Source organism: Cuculus canorus, chromosome 1 (assembly GCF_017976375.1).
Source record: "Cuculus canorus isolate bCucCan1 chromosome 1, bCucCan1.pri, whole genome shotgun sequence".
Taxonomy (NCBI): Eukaryota; Metazoa; Chordata; class Aves; order Cuculiformes; family Cuculidae; genus Cuculus; species Cuculus canorus.
Genome location: NC_071401.1, coordinates 159,570,073 through 159,591,465, shown reverse-complemented (window position 1 = coordinate 159,591,465; position 21,393 = coordinate 159,570,073). Strand labels below are relative to the sequence as shown.

Here is a 21,393-nt window from a genome sequence, read left to right as displayed (position 1 = left end):
GGTGAAGCTCTGAGTCTTGCAAGATAATCAAAGTTCCCTACCACAAGACCTGTAGTTTAGATAGTATTCTCTTCCTCACTAGAGCTCTGACTTAAAAAACTGGCAGGCACTGCATGGTATCCGTCTCTTTGCTCAGGAGATGGCTCGCATAACTTGTGTGTATGATCTTCAAAGGTTAATGACCCTTTATTTTTTCCAGTTCCAGTCACAATGATTTCTTCTGCTGTCTCCTGAAGGGTTTAGCTTTCTAACGGTACAAAGGACAGCAGGGAATTGGAGTCTGCAGTTTGACAGTTCACCCAGAGAATTCCCAGCACTAAACAACTCACTGAGGGAAGCTGACTCCTACAGCCATCATCTCCCAACACACAAATGGGCAACAAAGCCCATGAACCAGCATCTGAGATTGTCATTAGAGTCTCTTAGATTTCCCTGCCAGTCTGGCCCTTTATAGGTAGTCTAAACAATATAATTCTTCACTTAACTACCAAAGCTTGATTCTTTTGTTTTCTTTTATTCAGAAAATAATTAAGTTCCTTTAATTTATTCACACACATTGCTCAGAGAAAATAAGATTTTTGTAATGCACTTTTCACAGCAAAAGATTTTTCTTGGAGTAAATTAGTTAGCAGAGCAGAGGAAATCTATATAGCTCTGTGAATGTAGTAGAAACATAATGAAACTCAGGAAGAAATGTTTTAAAATGCATATAGTAGTGATACAGATCAAACCAAATGAACTCTCTAATTTGTATCTAGCTCTATAGCCTGGGTGTTAAATCTGATGGAAAACCCACTGAAGTCAAAGGCAGTCTTTTTACCAGGTTTATATCATTGAAATGCAACATTCACCAAGCTGCAGCAAACCTCATTATGGCACCATATATCAACCAGCAGATTTCAGGGCATTGCAGCTACTGCAGAAGATGAAGAGCTGTCCCCAGTCAATTTAATTTAATTTTGTCATCAATTTAAAAAAAAAAAGGCAGGATTTCACTCTACATTTCTGATAACACATACTATAGGTTCTATCCTATCAAAAAAAAAAACCAGTTAAAAGGGATTTTCAAAGTTTTCCTATGAAGTTCCTGATAATCAGTACACATCATTTAATTTATGTGAACAAATATGTCTGCAAGAAGAGAGTAACATCATTAGAAAGTGACAACTTAATTCCTCTGTTAGTCATATTTAAAGGTGTTAAGATTATAGCCTGGATTTTTAAGTTGAGCCCAGACAAGGAATAAAAATCCTCATTCTAATGGAACTATTATTAATGCACAGTGACTTTCCAGACACCATGATCAGAAAGGTTACAGAAAAAAAGGAGTCATCTTTAATACTAAGGATCTGCTATGATAGCATAATTCTGAATGCAAGCAGTATCCTGGAAACTACAGGAGTCTCAAATACACAAATCAATGAACCAGAGATTAGCAAAAGAGTAGACACACTTGATTGTTTCCTGGAATATGTTCCTTCTTTTGTTCTTGTCAGAGTTACATATCTAAATCCCCTATCAATAGATGAAAATGTTCTTCTAGTTTGTTTTAAGTTAATAAAGGTCGTCATTCTTTTGCTGAACTTTGGCAGGTGCTGCAATCTGAGACACTGTCTGTCACAGGACAGGAAGTAATTGCTGCAAAACCTGGCGTTTCCCCAGTGTAATTTCTTTTTTTGAAATATCTACAGACATTTTGAGATAGACCAGAAGAGGTCCAGCTTCATATATCCCAGCCTGTCTTTCAGAATTTTGCACTCTGTCAATTCGCCTAAAACTTGAAGAGATTGAAGTACTAATTGCAAAGGTTATGGAAGTGAGTGAATTCCTTCAGGGATTATCACCTCCTTCCCAAAAGAAATATACGCACACAAAAGTAGCCTCATGGCATTTCAGGAAATATTTTGCCCAATTCACATGCTGAGGAAAAAAAAGCCGATAAGTGTATAAGAGCACCACCTGGTGATTGCTCCCAGAATAACGTTAGAGCATTTTAGATTGAGCTTAATATACAGTCCCATTAATTCTTTTATATTCAAAAATTTTACACCATGGTTTCAGCAGCCTATTCACGAAATCAAAATTAGGCATGGGTCCAAATGTTTACAGCACTGGAGCTGAATATATATGTATGAACTCTTTGTGTAAATTTTGGCAAAAATAAAATACACTCAAATAGACCAAGCTGACTAAACAACAGCTACAATTCCATGCTAACCGCCTGATGATGGATTCGCTGCGAAAATGTCTTTCCTGTGGTTATAAGATCAGCAGATGACTTTGGTAGAACTACCTCCATGTTATCTAACTGACATGTATTGTTCTGTTATTACTGCACAGAGCACCCCATATATAAGGCAAGGGAAGACAAGACAAGAACCACAATCGCTTCAATCTTTTTTCCCCCTGCTTCCCATCAAGAGACCAAATGCCAAAATATTTCATCCAAACTCACAATATTCTGTTTTGGAAAAGCTCAAATGCTGTCCCATGAAAGTCATAATTAAAGTGTCTCTTACTTTTATCGTGCTCTCTGTAATTGATTTCATATCTAATACCCTCTCTGGGTGAGAGAATGACTTGCTTGCTTTGTACTATGGAAGAGAAATGTAGTTCAGCTGTGGAGCCTGGCCCAAAAAATGATAAATGGAGACACAAGAAGACTAAATTATAATTCTAAAGGCTTTTTTTTTTTTTTCAGGGGATTCAGGGCTTTTTTCCAATGTCTTTCCTTAATTGTCCAGCAGAAAATAAAATTTTAGACACTTTTTCAAATTTAGTTGAAAACTACATTTTCCACATTTTCCACTGAAAAAGTAATTCAAATGAAATGTTTTGACCTACCATACAAATAAACTAATTATTTAAGACTCCTGTAAAAAGTCCAAAAGAAGCCTTTGAATTAAACTCTGGCTCATCAGTGAAGGGTTCTGTCATCAATGGTGTAAGAAGATTTTTACATTGGTAGGAAGGTTCTTCTTTTCAGTCTTGTCAATTTCCATCGGGTCTTTAAGAACCTAGTGAGCATATTTTTGCAGCACTAAAACAAATGTATCTACTTACGGTTCCGGTGTGTAGAGAGGATCTGAGCCATGACGTACGTACTGAGTGCAGTGAAATACTCTATATGCTAAGCCAGCTAAAAAATCTCGGGGAGACAGGTATCCAGCAACTGGTCTCACTGTGAAGCCAGACCTTTCTGAAGTGAAGGAGATAACAAAAGACCATATTATAGACATCCTTGTATCAGTTTCTGAGGACAGGTAGTGATCTACGGTTAATTATTCTACCAGAGACATGACAACGGATGGAAAATCTTGGCTGAAGATCACCACACATCATTTTCCTGTATTATGTAAAAGAACGATTTTGCATTGCTAGCATATGTTTAATGAAAACAGGTTAAGGACCTTCGAAGTTGAATACCTTTGTCTAGAAAATATAGTAAGGTACCACAAGTGATGTTCTCAAATCAGAGAGTATTTGATTTTTATGTCTAATACCACATGGGAGAGTGGTTTCCAAAACAGAATATTACTTCTGTAAAATGTATTAAAAACTAAAAGAACAGAATATGATTACATCAAATCTGTCCTTATTTTTACAGATAAAATACTGTTTGTGACAGCAAAATACTATCACAGCTGAGGTCCTTCTTTAAGTATCTGTCAAAGGGTTCCTTTATCAGATACATCTGAGTGGGGAATAATTTCAGATTTAGTGACTTTGAAAAGCACATTTCTCTCTCAAATTCATTCTTTACTCTTTCCAAATGTTTACAAGAGAATGTTCCAAATTTTTCTTCAACAGACACTACTATTGCTATATTTAGTCTGAAAACATACTTCTGAAAATAGTGTGAGGTTTTGAGTTCCTAGTTAGGGAGAAAGAACTTTGGCATCATTCCTTAGAGACCATAAAAAAAATATGAGAGACGCAGCAGGACACAACTAAATTCAAATAGCGTTGAGTCAGTTATTAGTAAATGCAGGCATTTATAAACAAGAGTTACAGATGTAGCAGGAACTGAGGAAAGTAAACCTTTCATTACAAATGCTTTATTTCTCTTAGCTAAAGTATTTTCCACGTACATTTGCTAATTTTTCTTGTAATACTTAACAGCACACAACATTTTTGCCAAACACCCATCTTTATAATATTTTCTTTCCATGCTCCTGAGCAAGAGGATTAAGGAACAAATATCTGTATCTGAAAGGACCCTTCTGGAGAAATGAAAATTTAAAACAAACTCTAGTGTTAAAAACAGCAGGGTCTTGTTTGCCATTCTTCCGTAAGGGATACATTTCCACTACAGATGAAAAATAATGGTATTTTCAAACTGAGATATGTAATATGCTGACCCATTAAAAATAACATGAAAGAGAAGTACTGGATCATTTAAGGAGTCCCATTGAGGTCTTGGGCATTCAGGAAAGCCTCATATTCAGCTGGCTGAACAACAGTGTGCCAAAACTGCTCTCCTCTTTAAACTCAGTTATCTTGGTATTTTATTCCCTCTTTTACCTGCCTGGATATTTGGGGGATGTCTACTGTGGTGATCAGAACTCTCATCCTGTGGCAAGGAGAAGAGCAGAGCTAACTCTACTCTTTCTTTTCATTGCAGTGGAGGACTTTTCTCCCTGTGTAAGACATTTTGTGATACATGTTCAACTATTTAATTCCTCTCAACTCCATATCTGCAAATACATACATAAAACTGTCTTGACTCAGCAAACTCTCCACCACGGAGAATGTCAAAACCAGAACTATGATTCACACTAAACCCAAGTCCACTGAAAATGGTAGGAATCTTTAGTCAATGTGGTTTGTATTTCATACAAACAGGAAAAAAAAAAAAAAAGGTGTTTTCATAAAACTGTATCTATTGACAAACTACACATGATTCTTACCTTTAAGAAAAATAGAAACATCTTCCAGCTGAGGCACGTTATCCTCTCTGTATCCACAATACTTAGTCAGCAGAGGGAAGTTTTTTAAATATTCACGACAAGCATGGGTGGGATAGAGTTTACTGAGTTCCCTAAACACCACCCCCCACGTTTTAATTTCTTCAGCTGTGTACTCCACTCTGGGAATAGGTTGACCACTGTGAAAAAAAAAAATAATACAAGGTACATTTGAATACAACCAGATTCTAGACAGATTGTGCATGGCAAAATTTCTGTGAGAAGGTGGATGGAGACTACCACAGATTTTAAAAACTATTTTAAAGTGATAGCTAGATCCTTTTTTCTTAGAGTTAACTCTTGCTGTTATATTGTAAGTATTATATTCCTTTCTTAAGAACGGTATCTCTTATTAAGCAATAAGATTATCTCTTAATATTTGCATGTATCACAGTAGGAAGATGTATTTCTTATATGCCATGTTCCTATATCAGAGAAATGTTTCTCTGATTATTGTCACTGACGCCTGTGCAAGTGGTTAGCGGATCCTGGTTCAGTCTAACTTGTAGATTAATTAAGACCATGAGAAGACTGCATGGTCTGTGCATTCTCTGAAATACATAATGTTCACACACCAGCATCACCTAGCATTTTACAAAGTGACAATTATGCAATTACACATAAGTTTAGCAATGCGTGGATGCAATTAAAATAGACATATTTATTGATTAGACTGTTTCCTACATGTGCAGATATGTTTGGAACTCCAAATTCATGTAGGACTACAACAGGAGGAAGCTCACCTCAGAACCAGCAGCCTAGCCTAGGTGAAAACTAAACCTCTAAATACATCTCTCTTCTCGTTTTTCTTCTGCATCGTTCCTCTGGCTCCTCCTCTTTACACAGATGTACAGAACTTGCAAAACAGGAGCCTTTCAGAGTAGCTGCTAATCTGCCTCTGACATTCAATGTTTGCCTTGAGTGGTTACAGCTAATTCAAAACTTACTGATGGAGTGAAGAGTGTGAAGGGCTCCTTCCAATTTGCACTGCTTTGCATTTAGCTGTAAGGAATTTCCCACGCCATGGTCATGGGCCACCATCTCACGTTATGAATTTCCCCTGGAAACATTATAATTTTCCTCTAAATTTAATGTTTACAGTCTGTATTTTGTAGTCCGTGCAGACCGCCTTCTCCTCAGGTATCCTCTTTTCCTGCACTGTAATGAAGTCCAGATTGGCAAAGGGACACACAGGATCCCCTTCCACCTCATCAGTCCCTGTCCTCAACTCTCCTGACACAGGACTGGCAACGTGAGCGTTCACAGCCCAGTGCTGCATCTTCCCCAGTGTTGAGGACAGCAGCCAAGCAGCAGTACTGGGCATGGGGAATCCCGCTGCGGCAGGTGAATTGCAGCGCTCTCCATCCCAGCTGTCACCTGGTTCATAATCCTCTCTTCACTGTATGAGGTAATAAGGAATGAGCTCTCATGTCACATGCAATTGCTGCTATGCAGTTCCTACATGCACAAGATAAGAGCATCCACACTACATTCATTGTGGATGACCCCTCACATTTATTGAAAACTTACTACTTAATCCCCTTTTCTTTCACTCTATCAAAGTATTTTGATCCATGGCACTATCTGTCAGTCAAAGGCTACTTTGTATGAGGTACTCGCACTTGTTAAAGACTCTCTGAACATCCAATACATCCACTAGTTCCCCTTGAGCCACTCTTTTGCAGACATGACGGGAATTGCAATACTTTTAGTGAAGCATTTCTCAACAACAGAATCTGTGCTGGGTCTGTGCCCATTCCACGGTGGGAGTCGGTCCTTCAGGTCTAGTATCTGTCTTCACCTTTACACTTTATCAGCCTTAAGGTGCCTGCCAGCTCATGGAAAGAATAACACAGCTATTCTAAATTGTACCATACGTGACGGATACAAGCAGATAGCCACTTCATCCACCTAGAGTTGACAGAATACCGTGCAGTAGCCTCGTCCCTTTTCCTTAGACCTCACCTCTACTCCAGATACTACCAGTACAGGTCAGCACTAGCCCAGGAAAGAGGAAGAAATGTGCGCACCCAGTGGGAAAATATCAGGTTTCTATTTAGTTTGCCACTAGAGAGGTATAAACACAATCAAGGATCTGAAGCTTGTTCACCGCTCACTAAAAGGTTTATAACTTAGTTATTGTTTCAATTAATTCATTAGTACTGAAGAAAGGTTCCCTGAACATTAATTCCTTAATAGGATTTATGCCTAGCAGAGCTGATCTTATTTCTAGCTGATATTTCTGATATTTCTAGCTGATGATATTGCTTTCTTTATCGAGAGTATCAAGGCAGACAGGCTTGAGGGAGGATCTATGCTGTTTTCACTCAGCTCTGCAAATCTGATTTTTCTTACCCTTTTACTTCAACAAGCAAGACTCACCTTGCGCTCAAACTTTTCCATAAATCACAGGAATGGCCAGGTTGCATAGCCACTTTTCTTGTGGCTGAGAAAGATGACTCCATAAGATAACCTATCCTGAATTTTTACTTCCTCTTATTGAAACAAGGTCTTTCCATTTTGCCATGGTGATGAGCTATCAACTCATATTATGAATTCCCTCTTAAACCCCGTATTTTTCCTCCAGATTTAATTTTCTCAACACTTTTGCAATCCCTGCTCAGCCTCAAAGGACTAATTAGGAAGATTAACACATTTTCAATATCTTTAGGATAGAAGCTAAGGGAAGGAGGGAGGAACATTTTTTTTTTTGGTCCATTTATTTCATACAGCTGATCTTCACTGCTGCGCTCTATTAGCATATCTTTCCCTTTAACACCCAGCACCAGCAAATTTCTGCTCCAAGTTAATTTCTTAGTGTTTTTCTCTCTCTCCCTACTACAGAAGCCTTTTTATGTTCAACCAAAGCACAACATTCACCAGTGTAGAAGAGCAGCAATTCATAAAGGAAATGCTGATCTGAGATTTCTGACTCAACAATTTTTTTACAGAGCCAATTCCTTGCAGCCAGATCTCTGTTATTTCTTTAAGGAAACAAGTGTGTAGGGGGTTTTTACACTGGGAAATGAAAAGTAGAAATGCATTAAGCCTCAATAGATGATTAGGAAGGTCACTTACGAGGAAGACACTGAGAGGTTCAAGATAGTGCTCTGAATTTATCCCTAAGGGAAGCAGTCCTTACAATAGAGCTGTTCTTCTTGTATAAATAAGTAAATAGTCATTAGATCACAGAAGAGTGTGTGATGAGACCGCAATGTACTTGTGAGACACATAAATTAACTCTGAGATCTGCAGCATGGGTAGCAGAAAGAAGCTTAGCTGTAGCAGCACAGAGTCCTCCCTGAGCTGATTTACCTTTCTTCGGCAAGGCTGCAGGATGCTGAGAGTAAATGTCGCCCTAGGCTGTCTGCACACGCGTACCCAAAGAAAGACTGACTGTACAGCCCACCCAGTAGATATGGCACATGGCTGGGGTTAGGATAACCGCTGCAGCAGTCCTGAGGAGCATGAACAAGATTTTGCCACATCTCAGGTAACTACCCTAATCACAGGCTTCCCAGGCATTTTGTGGTCACTGGCTAAAAATACTTGCAGTATCTTGTTTTCCCTCTGCTGATAATAATAGGAAGAGTTTGAATTCTTTTAAAGGCTTGAAAAGATTAGTGGGATGAAAGAGTGCTTCTGAGAAGTTTTGCTGGTGTACAAGATCTGGCCCTCAAATAGGCTCTTTTTGGGGGTTTTTGATTTTTGTAACGTGCCTGCAGAAATGGTTCTTGAGCCCCCAAAATCTAAAGAAGGAAAAGATTTTTCCTTTTTTTTATGGGAATGTGAAGAATTACTCTACATGACTTCTATGAAAAGATATTTCTCATTAATTTCAGTGTAGAAAAGAAAATCACGTATGTATCAGAAGACAAAGCACTGTTTAGTGAGCCAGCCTCACGATCTTTCCAGCACTTAGGCAGCTGAGAGGGAGAAGGTAGGAAGATATTTCCAACAACTCAGCAGCCATGAAACACATGGCACTACTGCCACCATCACGGGTAAATGGAGAACTTATCCAGCTTACTGAAAGGGTTTTAGGAGCACACACGGTCTACCCTCATCCACAGTTACTTGCTTTCTATTTCACGCTGCAATAAATGCCAGGCAAGAGGAAATAATTCTACAGCAAGCATTAAACTGGAGAAAGAAAAAAAAGTTAATAAGTAACTGTAAACAGACAAAACCTGTCTCAACTTACGGTTGAAAGCTGGCTAAACTTGGGACTTAGCTGGTCAGCCTACAAAGCTTCCCTATCAACCTGCTCAGTGTGCTGGATGAACGTCATGAGCATCCAGTTAAACGAATGCCACCATGGGCAGAAAAAAGGGGAACCAACACTAGCGCTTGCACATTTATTAGATTGGTAATAGCTTAACAACAGGAACGGGACAAAACTAAAGGAGAAATATAATCAGGATTATATGGTCACAAAGCAGAGATAATCCTTCAGTCCCCTCAGCCTTCTGCAGTCTCTACAGTAGCTTTATATTAAAACACAATTAAAAAAAAAAGAAAACAGAGAGGCAAAAAGCATTAAAAAAAATCCATTTTTTAATTGCTTCCTGACAGGACATATTTTCTATGAAGGGAGAAAAAAATGTTTATTATATTCTTTAAACAATGTAGGTAGAAATCTCAAAGGAGAAAAATTTAAAAAACTGAAGAAGTGCAGTAAAATGGAAAAGAAAAAATGAAAAATGGAAAAGAGCTTGAAACTAACATGTTGTTTCCATTGAGAATGAAGGCTTAGGCCTATTGTAAATAAAACCTAGAGTGTGATTAGAATTAGTTGAATGCTTCTATCACAAGAAAATTGCAACACAGTAGGTATTTGCAGGTAGCACTGAAAGTTTCCTAACTTCCAAGGATGGCGGCAAATTGAAAGTACTGTCTTGATGTTAAGGGATAAAAAAAAAATCAGAAGATGCACAGACATCAGCTCCTCTAACTACAGAATAATCCACTGACTGGATTCTGAGAAGTGTGGAGCTGTGTGGTGCTTAGGGACATGGTTTAGTGGTAGAATTGGGAGTGTTACATATATAGTTGGAATCAACAATCTTGAAGGTCTTCCAGTCTAAACAATTATTTGTGATTCTGTGTTGGCAAAATTGATAAATGTCATTTTGCAGTGTCCAGTATACTAAGTACGTGAAAAGAAAACAAAATTCTTTTGGTTTAGTGAGCTCATCCAGCTACATAGGGACACCAGATACTTCTGATTCAGCAGTGCACCAGTTTGACGTTTACACATGCAAGCATTTGTAAGCGTTTGTTAGGCTTAAGGCACTACGAATAAAATGCTGAAGAGGTAGTGCTTACCTTTCAAATGCTTTACTTGCCTGTAACTGTACCAAAAATGTAACGGAATTTCAAGCATCAGGTTTGTCATTTACAGCCTACACTAAACTAATCAAAGTTTAAAGGATGACGTTCTCTACTGTTAAACTCCATCCTACGGAATTAAGTAGAGCATGAATTCTAACTAGTCAGCAGCAAGGGGAAAAATTATGCCAGTACTTACTATTTATAGCTCATGGCAACATCCACAAAGTACTTTCTTCTCTGCCGATAGACATTGTCTTTAAATCCCTTAAGCAAGCAAAAAAAAGGAGTAATTTACAATAAGAACAGGAAATTAGCTGTAAGAATTATAAACTAAACCATTAAAATGTTTATTTAGTACCTAATTATATTGTATTTTTACTACAACTGGAATGCAAGAGAAGAAAAGGTTTTCTTCACTTTTTTCCCCACCAAAGATCCACAGGACTTTTTTTCCAAAACAAGTTTGTGCATAGGTACAGTCATTCATCCAAGATCTTGAAAAAAGGGAAACTTTTTCCTAGTCATTTCATCTCACTCAGTTTTTCCTTAATCTGAATGGAGGTACAAATACACACACCAACATAAAGCAGAATAATCGACCTATCCTTAGTACATTTTTCTTCACTAGAAGAATCAAGCAGGCAGAGTTCATATGCAACTTATTCCTAAGACGCTACTTCAGTTGTCATCTTAACCAATGCATTAGAGATTGAACCATCAGCCTCAAGCATCATATATGCATATTGCTCCAATTTGAGTTAGAGGGGAAGGGCTCTTGGGGTACGGTAGGCTCACACCTTTTGTAAATGAAGTGCAAAAGAGCTACATAACACATACACACCAGCTAGTACAGCCCTTTGAGTTATTCAAAACTAGAACAAGATCTCTAGAACAAGATGGTTTAGGGATTGTTAGGAACGGTTGGACTCGATGATCCAGTGGGTCCTTTCCAACCTAGTGATTCTATGATTCTATGATTCTGTGATTCTATGATTCTATGATTCGTTTCTGTGCCTGTAACAGATGTAGACACTTCAGTTTTTGGACTACGAAAAGTTATCTATTTTCAAGGCAGGACTGCCATCCTCTTGCACATGAAAAATGCTAGGAAAGTGCATTTAAGTTTCCCCTAGTCAGAGCTGAGAATTAAAATGCATTTTTTCCTTACTACTCACATACACAAATCACTGAAGGGAATGAAAAGATAACATTATTTCATTTGAAGTATTTGTATAAGCTTTCAGAAAACCCAGAAGGCATTTTACTGCCCCTTAATTAAGTAACTGTGCTGCTGGGCCAGAGTAAGGGAGGATTTCAATGGACTGAACGAAACCTTCAAGTCTCCACTCCCACAAAGAAAAGTTTTTTGACTCGCACAAAAATGCTGTAATCTGGGAGAACCTCCTTGGCTGCTTAATACCTTCTGAAAAAAGCACTGAATTTCTCAGATGCAGACTGTTCTAGAGCCAAAAGGGGGTAGAAGACAGCACAGAGGACTTAAAACTGTCCAGTGCAGTTAAACTGAAATTCATTAGCCAATACGGAGTGGGTTAGGGCTATGCCGCTAAAGTGGTGCTGTGCTAGTCCTTCAATAGGATAATTCACTTTGGTCCTCAGGCACCTACATGCCACCCCTGAGGAATAAGGCAGGCACCAGTAATGGCCTTTGAAAGGCCAGTCAGAGAACTTACAGGGTTTTTTCCCCCATCTCTGACACCTAGCATGCTGCATAAGGTAACAAATGGTGTGTAAATTATAAGAGTTCCCCCAAGTGTAAAATATGTATTCATATAATACAAATGTATTTTTTCATTCTCTGTGAAACTGAAGGCAGATTTTCAGCAGATCACTCAAGTATTTAATGAAGGCACCAGCTCAGAACATAAAACAGTATCAAATGGCCCGTCACAGTCATCGACTCAAGGCTAGAATGAGCTGCCACTAAGGCCTCTGTTTGAACCAAATTACTGTTAATGGTTGAAGGCAATCAACAGATTTTTCCATGCTAAGAAAATGCAAGGTACATGGCAGAAACCAGGATCCAGGATCATACTCCCCAGCTGCTGGCCCACAGTGTGGGAAGGGCGCACCCGTGGTAGAGGCGGCTGGAAACCAAGCAAGGCAACAATGCTTATTATGGCTGATATGTAGGCAGGCAACACCAGGAACAGGAAAGTGGGGCGGCCAGAGGGCATCACAATGATGTTCATTTGCTTGTGTGCACAGGCATGAGGGTCCATCCCTGAACCCCCACCACAGCACAGCCACTGTAGGAGCTGTGGAGCAGATAGGACAGAAGGCAGCGGTCTGAGTGCCATTTCTGCACTGACGCAGAGCCCCAAAGCCAGGACCACCAGTAGTACTGTCCTTTTCTCAGCCAAGGCAGTCACCAGAGAAGAGTCTGCACAGCCTCTGCAGTACCATGGTGTAGCACAGATCCATCACTAGAGTGTCCCTTACACTGAACTGATCTTTCTGCGGTCACTTACAATCTTTTTGGAGTCATTTTTCACCACCTTGGACAACACCAACAAAAATATGAATGACAAAAGCCAAAGGAGACTGTCACCTTCAGCTACAGTTTAATCTGGTTCTATTACAAGATAATCTTACAGTCAAGATATCCTAGTTAATTACCTACTTCTCTCCAGCTGGAAGTTTCCCACAACACCTATTTAATACATCCCATTTTACTTAGGAGTAGGAATGAATACAACTAGGTACCATCAGTATCTTTCAGCCAAATGGTCCAAAGGCAGAAATTCGGATTTATTAGAAGTGAAAATGTTGTAACACAAACGCTTGCCATCGTCTGCCATCTAAAGACTCAGAAGTTAAACATTTATGGACATCAGTCAAAAGAAATAAACAATAAGAAACCTATTTTTTTGCCTTTTGCACTGAACATTTGGTACCACTGCCAATATGGCTTGTGTGGAATGTCTCCTGCCATCAAAGTCAGGAAACCATGTAAGACACCTTCCCATCTGCTGCGTTCACACAGAAACAGGAACACGTTTCTCTGGTTTATTTTGCAATTATGTCTTGAGTGCACAAGGAAGTCTTCATAACTCTTTCTTCTCTGACGCCTAGGTTAATATTAGTTCTTACCTAAGAGCAGTGACAGAACTGAAGGTCACATTGATCTAAACTCTTCAGAGTCAGAATGCTTCTATCAACAAGTTATTTAAAAACACCCATATATGAAAGCAGTACAAAAAAAGACACAGTTGTTCAAGAGTGAATAAGTTTTCTGGAGGACCTCCTTTTTGAGGGTCCTACTACAAAAAAGGAAAATTAACTCATTGAAATCCCTGAACTGAATCGCCATTTTCTGAAAATCTTGTGCTCAAAAAAGTACTCAGATTCAGTAATCAAAAGGCTTTTTGTTTGACTGGTAAATAATCTAAACAAATTATCTACAATGCAATTTCATTATACACTTACAGGGTGATCTGCATCCAGCTCAGATCCATACATCAAAACTCTCTGTGAGCATTTGTCTAATTCTGATATCTTCCTGGGGAACCAAGGGACGCAGTCGAGATCTGTAGAAGACAGAACATGAGTTGAATGTACTGGAGTGCAAGACTATGGAGACACCTGTGCAAAACATTTGTCAGTGTCTAAACTAAGTGATACAGAAGCATCCTTGCCTTCTTCATCCGTCCAGATGTTTTCTGGTGGATTGAGAGATACAATATTAGTTTGAAACTTCAACAACTGGATAAGTTCATTAAATTCTTTCTTAGTGCAGTCACAGTCCACAAAAATTTCCACCTCCGAGTTCCTTCTCTTTGATTTTCGTGATTCAATATGAACCATGCTCACATGTTTCTCCTGTGGAAAGAAGAAATAGAGTATGAAATGCCAATGAAATACCAGCTAGAAGGGAATATTGATGGCATGGTCCTCAAGAAAAGTTTTTCCCAGTTATTAAAAGGTGTTTTCATTGAATTTACTCATTTTTGATCTACATGACTGCTTAGTGATGCTTAATAAATAATAAAAACCAAAAAAAAATGTATACTGAATATAAAAATAATACTATTGTGTTTAATGAAGAGAGTTAACTAATGATTTAATTTTGTCTAGCAAGGCAATCTTTTATAAAGGACAATACTATTTTATAATTTATACTATATATTTATACTAATTTATAATTTTATAATTATAATGCAATTGTATAATTACCTTTGCTAAACATGAAATGCAATTTTAGGGAGTTAGGCAATGTGCATAATCATACTGTTAATTTAACTGGATTTGAATGTGTTTACTTAGACACTATGAAATGTGTACTACTACTTCAGCATCTTCCATGGACATGAAGGAGGAAATGTTGGTTTGAGGATAACAACTGTGCATCTGTCCTCATCTATCTTTCTTGCAGCAGCTATGAATTACTCGAAGTGGTCACAGTAATAAAATTAAGTTCTAATGCAACTTATTCTCTATTATAACGTCCCCATGAAAATTAAACACAAGTGTGAAAATATTTCTAGTGTTAAAATTTTCCTATGGGGTATCTCTCCCAAACAACAATTGGTCTGCTAAGGATGTCATGTAATGACAACAGTAATGTGTTATGGCTGCCCTGATTCAGCGTTGCTATAGCCTTGCTTCAAAACAGGAGGTTGGACTAGATGATTACTTTCAAACAATATTTCTATTTACTCTGATTTTTCCTTCTTTTGCCAGACACAAAGTATCTGTTGCTTTTCCCAACTCTCCTTTCACTTACTCAGTGAAGCCAATAAAACATTCTTTTACTTCCAAATGGGGAGAACTGGATGCTTGTACTTCCACCTGCCTACTGTATTTCCAAGAAATGTCCATTTCAGTTGACAGTCCCCTCTGGTCCAGACAACAAGAAATCTCTGCTTTTACATCCCTGGATATGTGTACATAAATTATATAACTGCTATGTTCCATTTATACTGTCCATCTTCTTAGTTAACGCATTCAAACCTAACAAATTCACGGAAGGAAAACCCTCCATCTGCTGAGGGTTTTGAACTTGCTCCTTGTAAACTGACAGACTACAAAGCCCAGCAGGACCGTTTTGATGATGCGCTCTTGAATAACACAGGCCACAGGACTCCCCTGCGTGGTTTCAGCTGACACAGAGGTACCAGTTTTAGGCATTCTCTTCGAAAGATGAACTTCGATCAACCCTAGGTTGAGAAGAGGAGAAAACCCTGCACTTCCCATCAGAGCACTCAAATCATGAGGTAACACCATGAGTGGGAGAGAGATCTCTGCAACATCTTCCAGTTGTGTTTTAAGAGGCCAGAGTGAGTTATGTGCCCATTCCCACGAAGAGGCCGTTGATGTGTAAATCCAGGATTTTAGATATGAACACATTCAAGCATGTAAGCCACAGCTGCAGTTAGACACTTAACCCTTAAACGCAATTCCTGCAACTCATCTCAGCTTCCTTCAAACACCCCGGTTCCTAGCGATCTCTCTCCCAGAGTCCTAACTTATTCCCTTTTTTTTTGGTTAGGAAACCTAGATACCTACATCAGCCTTCGGGAATCTGCTCCAAGAACCAGTTTCTGTGAGACAGGATTGGTAACGCCCAGTGCTCCCACACTTAGACCTCCTAACTTTCTTTTCACTGCACTGCACAGACTCAACAACCTAAGACTTATCATACTGCTTTGCTTTAACTGTCCTCAGACATGCCTCCAAGCCCTCTTGAGTTTACTAATAAGGCAAGCAGACTATGTGCAGGACTGAAATCCACTGATTGCACGGGGATCTATATGGAAACCAATGCTTCACAATTTATATCCTAGTTAAACACATAAAGCCCTGACCCTGCAAGCACTTAAAGGTACGTTTAACTTTATGACAAAACACTGTCCTGCAGCAAGGCTCCCACCACTACCTGACCGTATGTAATTTAGTTTCTGAACCGCTCTCTTGAAAGCACCTCCTTTCATTGTGACCCCCACAGACAACTTCAAATCTAATTTACAGTGTTTAGAATCACATGTTGGAAATCTAAAGCAAATGGTGTGAAAATCAGCATCACTGTCACACTTTATTCCAGAAAACCCTTTGCAAGCCCAAAAGGCTTTGTTGAATGGTCCATAAAATTTTAAGTTACTTGTATTCAATTCTGCAGAGTGTAACTGCACTTTATTCCTTCTGCCACAGTCCATTAGATTTATACCAACAAACAAGCTGACCTCAGTAGCCTTCCTCAGCCCAGTCAGTGCGATGATTTGTAAGCTTTACCTGGAAAAGTCGAAGAGCTTTCACCAATCCACCAACTTCATTCTTCAAGGAAAACACCACAGCTGTCTTTCCACCTTCAGAAATGGATTCACCTTTCCCATTTCCCTTGCTCCCTTTCTTTTCCTCATTTTTCCCAGAACACGGTCTGCTTAGCTACAAATGGACAAAGAACAGCATCATTTCAGATGCTAAAGGCATTTCCTAATATTAAGACATTTTAAGGAAAGAGAAATATTTATTAGCAAATACCTGAATGGAAGTCATCCAGACTTAATTTAAAAGGTAATGCGCTCACTTGAAACCAGAATCACAGGCTGAAATCAGCTGTTAGGGATGATCATATAAGAGACCAGCCCATTAAAAAAAGCTTAAGGAAAAGTATATGAATACCTACAATACAAATACGATGCTATTACTAGGGCAGTGCTATCATTAGTAACAGATATGAAGCAAATAGAGATGGTCTGAATTACTGAAAAGGTTGCAGTGATGTTATTCGAGCCTGAATATTGCTGCAAAATTGCACTGCAAAATTGCAGTGATGCTATTCTAAAATGTACCAGTCAATTTATGATGATTTACACTGATCTGTGTCTTCACTTTAACCATTAATTTTAAAACAGAAACTTTACGTCCTATGTTGTAGTGCAATTAATGGTGTCACGTTACATCATTTTTCCTGAGAAACCAAAACCTCTGTTGTTTCTAGTGGGAGGTGTCCCTGTCCACAGCAGGGGGGTTGCAACTGGATGATCTTTAAGGTCCCTTCCAACCCAAACCATTGTACGATTACAAAAACAAGGACAGAAATACAAACTTATACTGTATGTCCCATAGAAGATGAGCTGGGCTGAGGAACTCAAGAAAATACAGAAAATCATACCACTCTTCACCACTCCTACGTTCTCTCAACTTGTGGGTCAAAGACTGCTTTGAGCCAAATTTCAGCCAGCATTTTCCAAGAAAATGTACCTTTATCAGCTTAGATCTTATTGAGATACCAACATATAGACAATTCTTCATAAGATTGACCATGATTTTAAAAAAACAGCTCACGCTTTCCAAAACCAAGGTTGTGACTCCTGGAGAAATTAAGCCTCCAGTGAGATGCCAACAGCTTTTTTATTGTCCATAATACAGTCACTAAAAAAAAAAAAAAAAAATGAAAATAGAAATTAAGAAACATATACAATTTTAACACGTGTTAAATTGTCCTTTGGTGAATTGTAACGCAGCTTTCAGAAAATAAATGAAGTCTTTCATTTCAAAACAATATTGCTAAAAGTCAATCTCTATTCTTATTTTTAAGTTACAGGTAGGTTGTCCCACTTGCATAATGTCTGTGGACCTGCAATGATGGACTTTAGCAAAGGGTCACCCTGTGTTTCTAAAAGATTTTACAAAATTTTATCAAGGGCTTGGTGACCCAGCAAAAAATTAGTAAACTTCATCCTGATTCCTTTGCAAACTGGATTATATAAAATGGTTTTATTAAAAATTCGTACCACTCATAGTGACATCCGTTGCATTCATCTTAATGCATTCACACAGTTGATGTCAAATCGGTTTATTTTTTTACCCTGTTGTAGTCCAGTCTGAAAAATCTCTCTCCACTGAACAAAGCACCCACAGCTCTCAAGTCAGCTCCCACTGAATCTTCTGAGATTTTTGTTAAGAGTGAGCTGAGTTAAAAAGAGGGCTATTTAAAATGCATAATCTTACTAAAAGCCACACTTTAAACATCACAGGTTAAACCAGCCACAATTAAACCAGTTACTGGGCATGCTAAAAAGTCTCTCTGGTCTTTCTCATCATTTATTAGACTACTCAGAAACAATCTGGAAAAGCAATTATGTTTGTGGAATGATATATGAAGGGTTTCGAATGTGTTTACTTTTCTATTAACTGAGCTTATATGATTCTGCTCAGGAGGAGGTTTGCTCAGGGATAGTTTAGGGGAGAGTCACTTTTGATTTAACTTCAGCAGTGTTTGGGATTTGACAGAGTCATTTTCACATACCTCAAGCACACAACCTCCACACACAGTGACGAAGATGCTGTTTTATAGTATACATGATTTTTCACTGTGTGCTGCTTTCTGGAAGCCATGTCCCGGGGATCACATAGTCAACTGAGTGCCAGACAATCTCAGTACTATCAGTTCCTCTGGGAAACTAGAGCAATGAGACCTTCAGAGACAGCCACTGTATTCCCTAATACTGTCAAGAGAGCCTTAACTGAAATGATGACTGAAATACTCTCACAAGCACATGCAGTCTAGAATACCTGTTTGTTATAAGCCCAGTAGAAGAGGCTGTGACACTGCAAGAACTCAACCTTATCAGCTATGTTCATTAGTACAATTCATAATTAAATAATGGCTAGCAGATCGACTTTCCTAATGAAAATTAATTACCTGGAGCAAGTGCAAGTACTCAGTGATGTCATCTATAGCAGAACTCAGTGAAGAGAGTAACTCAGATATAGAGACAATAAAAAAAAAACTTACTCCGTTTAATTCAATATTTGCAATAGAAGCAAAGCATGTACAAATAGGGATATTTCACATTTTACTATATAGACAATAAGCCAGTTCACAACTGGCACAAACTGGTGCATTATGTCAGTTCTACTAAAGTGATGTTACTCTTCATGTGTTGCAAATATTTATAGGAGGCTAAACTTTCACAATCCTAAATATTTCACATATTCAAAGCTGGTTACATGATTAGTACCTATTAACATTCTCTATTCTTCCTAGAGCGCTCCTATTCAAATACATTCACCTGTAAGCATCCAGTTTATCCTGTGCTTGAAACACCCCAAGCACCTGTTGCACCCATACCATCACCTTACATTTTTACCTTCTGACAGGGGTTTCAGCTGGGAAACCGCACATCCTCTATATGATGCTCCCACATGTTCTCACATCCCTGAGAATTGGCAGAAGCAGGAAAACCTCAAAGTGCTGTAGGCACCGAGGCAGTGTAGGTGCACATAGAATCATGTACACAGGGACACCTCCACCACCTGTGTCCTCTTCCACACCCAGCCCGCAAACCCACCCGGCTGGGCTGCAGTGTGGTGAGCTGGTAGAATGATAGAATCTCTAGGTTGGAAAAGACTTCTTGGAACATCGAGTCCAACCATTCCTATCTGCCACTAAACCACATCCCTGAGCACCTCGTCTACCCGTCTTTTAAACACTTCCAGGGATGGGGACTCAACCACCTCCCTGGGCAGCCTCTGCCAGTGCCCAATGACCCTTTCTGTGAAAATTTTTTTCCTGATGTTCGGTCTGAACCTCCCTTGGCGCAGCCTGAAGCCATTCCCCTTTGTCCTATCATGATCTACGTAATGCCAAAAAGGTTTTACTGTGAGGTTTGTAAGCACCCCGAAAAGGCACATTCTGCTGGTATGGCACACAGTTGGCAGAAATAATCACAGGTATCTAAAACCACCTGAGCTGGACCTCAACGCTGTGATATTACTGCAGTAGTGGTTAATTAAGTGTGTTTCTGATGATACTTTCACTACTATTTGAAGACACATTCGAGGCAGCTTTCTGAACACGGGATTAGACTTCCAGGTTAGCATCACCAGCCCCTGTAGCTCCTGAAACCTGTTCCCCTGCCCTTAGAGCTGCCAGGAAGAGGGATGGCTCCCCGGCTGGACCGGACCCGTCCCGCAGCATCCCAAGCAGTGGCTCCCATCCCGCAACATCCCGAGTGGCGCCTCCCTTCCTCGCAGCATCCCAAGCAGCGCCTCCCGTCCCGCAGCATCCCAAGCAGTGGCTCCCGTCCCGCAGCATCCCAAGCAGTGGCTCCAGTCCCGCAGCATTCCAAGTAGTGGCTCCAGTCCCGCAGCATTCCAAGTAGTGGCTCTCGTCCCGCAGCATCCCGAGTGGCGTCTCCCTCCCCTGCAGCATCCCAAGCAGCGCCTCCCGTCCCGCAGCATCCCAAGCAGTGGCTCCCGTCCCGCAACATCCCGAGTGGCGCCTCCCTTCCTCGCAGCATCCCAAGCAGTGGTTCCTATCCCGCAGCATCCCAAGTAGTGGCTCTCATCCCGCAGCATCAAGAGTGGCGCCTCCCGTCCCGCAGCATTCCAAGTAGTGGCTCTCGTCCCGCAGCATCCCGAGTGCCGTCTCCCTCCCCCGCAGCATCCCAAGCAGCGCCTCCCGTCCCGCAGCATCCCAAGCAGTGGCTCCCGTCCTTGCAGCATCCCAAGCAGTGGCTCCCGTCCCGCAGCATCCCGAGTGGCGTCTCCCTCCCCCGCAGCATCCCAAGCAGCGGCTCTCGTCCCACAGCATCAAGAGTGGCACCTCCCGTCCCGCAGCATCCCAAGCAGCGCCTCCCGTCCCGCAGCATCCCAAGCAGCGCCTCCCTCCCCGCAGCCCCGCTCCCAGCCCCACCACTCACGCTGTGGCTGCCGACGGCGGGCCGCTCCTCCGGGAAGGCTGAGTCCAGCGAGAAGCCCCTCCGCGCCCAGTACTTGCTGGAGAACATCATCATGGCAGGCTGCATGGGGGCGGCCGCGGGGCAGCGCCGCGCTCTGCCCGTCTCGCCCGGCACAACCCGCTTATATACGCCCCCGCCGACACTGATGGAAAAACACGATTAAGGGACACCCGCCGCCCACGGTCCCCGCTGACCTCAGCCGGGGCGGGAGCCGGGATGCGCCAGGCACTGGCCAACCTCCCTGTGGGAATCGTAAAACAAACCATTAAAGTGTTTATTTAGTACCTAATTATATTGTGTTGTGACTACCAACCGCATCTCCGGCTGAATCAAAAGAAGCGTGGCCAGCAGGGTGAGGGAGGGGATTCTGCACGTCTACTTCACTC

The 21,393-nt window shown here is 40.4% G+C and overlaps 1 protein-coding gene across 1 annotated transcript in view; it reads right to left on the bottom strand.

The window, feature by feature from the left end:
* Positions 1–21,102, bottom strand: part of TPH2 (tryptophan hydroxylase 2) — a 55,566-nt gene extending 34,464 nt beyond the window's left edge. Inside the window, exons 1-7 of the mRNA XM_054073742.1 lie at positions 20,969–21,102; positions 16,551–16,703; positions 13,958–14,141; positions 13,749–13,849; positions 10,498–10,565; positions 4,911–5,107; positions 3,064–3,199 (exon numbers count right to left, since the gene is read on the bottom strand). Of these exons, the coding sequence (XP_053929717.1) occupies positions 3,064–3,199; positions 4,911–5,107; positions 10,498–10,565; positions 13,749–13,849; positions 13,958–14,141; positions 16,551–16,703; positions 20,969–21,073 (944 nt within the window). The 5' untranslated portion in view covers positions 21,074–21,102. The remainder of the gene's footprint in view (positions 1–3,063; positions 3,200–4,910; positions 5,108–10,497; positions 10,566–13,748; positions 13,850–13,957; positions 14,142–16,550; positions 16,704–20,968) is intronic.
* Positions 21,103–21,393: the final 291 nt, after the last annotated feature.